The sequence below is a fragment of the Echinops telfairi genome, unplaced genomic scaffold, assembly GCF_000313985.2.
Source record: "Echinops telfairi isolate 266 unplaced genomic scaffold, ASM31398v2 ScPeMD7_7417;HRSCAF=8455, whole genome shotgun sequence".
Taxonomy (NCBI): domain Eukaryota; kingdom Metazoa; phylum Chordata; class Mammalia; order Afrosoricida; family Tenrecidae; genus Echinops; species Echinops telfairi.
In genome coordinates, this window is record NW_022111317.1 from 5,147,649 (window position 1) to 5,149,478 (window position 1,830).

The window sequence follows — 1,830 nt, forward strand, 5'->3', positions numbered from 1 at the left end:
CTCTTCCCTCTCCAATTGTCCAGGGCATTGCTTCATGGGGATGATGACAAGGTGGCCAGTGTGAAGCTGGCCCGGGGCAAAGTCCACACTGTACACTCCCCGGGCTCCCGGCAAGACAGTTGGGGGCCTGTCGGTCAGGCAGCCTAGGGGGCACTGACTGCCCTCCCTGCACCTCGTCTGTGGAGACAAGGGCAGGCAGGGAGGAGCCGGACTTGGGCAAAGTGGAGCCAGGGAAGATTCCGCTAGAAGCAGAACCCAGCCCTTGGTACAGGGGTGTGGAGGGGTCCCTGCACCCTGCCGACAGGCTCCTCCCTCCTCACCTGTGCCTATCCTGCCTGCAGGGAACCCCCCACGACCCAGCCCAGAGTCTGAGGAGCCCAGGCGAGGTCCAGCAGAACGCAGTGGGGGTGGCAGCAGCTCCGGAACCCCCAAGCTGATCCAGCGCGCCCTGCTGCGTGGCACCGCCCTGCTGGCCTCTCTGGGCCTGGGCCGGGACCTGCAGCCACCAGGGGGGCCGGGCCGCGAGCGCGGAGAGCCCCCACCGCCACCCCCCACACCCATGCCCACTCCTGCCCAGCCACCCGCCTCCCCACTCATCCGCTTCTCACCCAAGATGCCCAGTGCCCCCGCCTCCCCGCGGAACCCTGATGCCCCCATGCCACTACTGCTAGACCTGGGCATCCCCACGGACCAGCCGTCTGCCAAGAGCCCCCGGCGCGAGGAGACACGCGGTGAGTCCCGGGGCCAGGCCACGAGGGCAGGGTGGCAAAGATGGGCGCTCACCCGGTGGCCCCCAGGATGCTGGTCAGGCCCTGGGCTCTAACGGTGCCAGGGCAAGGCCTTGGCCTGCCCGCTGTCAGGTAGGCAGTTCAAACCCACCAGCCGCCCTACCTGTGGGAGAGAAAGGCTGTCTGCTCCCTCACGGATCTGCAGCCTGGGAAACCCAACGTGGGGTCGCCCTGAGCCCCGGCTGGCTTCACGGCCGTGGGTTTGGGGGTTTGTAAATCACAGAACACTGACGGTGGTGGCGGAGGCCCTGCAGCCTGATGCGACCTCCCGTTGATGGCACTTCTCCGCTCGGTAGAGCACGAGGGTTTTGGAGCCCGACCTTTGAGGCCTGCCTGGGAGAGGGGTCTGAACTGCCAACGTTGGGGCCAGTAGCCGAGCACCTGCCCATTAGGGACACACCTGGCTTCCTCCCTGGGGCCTCAGTGCACTTGCTGTCCCCCCCACTGTGGGGATGGGGAAGTCGAGGCGCAGACAAGAAGAGGACACCACTTCGAACACAGTCAGGGGCAGAGCCGGGACCCGATCCCAGGCCTCGGCTCCAAAAGCCTCCCACTTAACCCCGAGTGACGAACAGGTGCACGGGGCAGAGAGGACGTGGGCGTTAGGAGCCGGGAGCTGTCAGAGGCCAAAAGACATACATGACCGCTGGCCGGCTGACCTGACCGTGTGCCTCCTTCCCTTCACAGGACGGACTGTCTCCCCTCCACCAGGGATATCACGCTCAGCCCCGGGGACCCCGGGCACACCCCGCTCACCACCCCTGGGCCTCATCAGCCGCCCGAGACCCTCCCCTCTTCGCAGCCGCATCGACCCATGGAGCTTCGTGTCAGCTGGGCCCCGGCCTTCACCCCTGCCCTCACCGCAGCCTGCCCCGCGCCGGGCACCCTGGACCTTGTTCCCAGACTCAGACCCCTTTTGGGACTCTCCACCTGCCAACCCCTTCCGGGGAGGCCCACAGGACTGCAGGGTGCAGACCAAAGATGTGGGTGCCCAGGCCCCTTGGGCGCCAGAGGCCAGGCCCTGAGTGGTCTGGACCCTTCT

At 67.0% G+C, this 1,830-nt stretch overlaps 1 protein-coding gene across 1 annotated transcript in view; it reads left to right on the top strand.

The window, feature by feature from the left end:
* Window positions 1–1,824, top strand: part of MAP3K11 (mitogen-activated protein kinase kinase kinase 11) — a 14,542-nt gene extending 12,718 nt beyond the window's left edge. The window contains exons 11-12 of the mRNA XM_013007473.3: window positions 342–731; window positions 1,476–1,824. Coding sequence (XP_012862927.3) covers window positions 342–731; window positions 1,476–1,813 — 728 coding nt within the window. The 3' untranslated portion in view covers window positions 1,814–1,824. The remainder of the gene's footprint in view (window positions 1–341; window positions 732–1,475) is intronic.
* The last annotated feature ends 6 nt before the right edge of the window (window positions 1,825–1,830 follow it).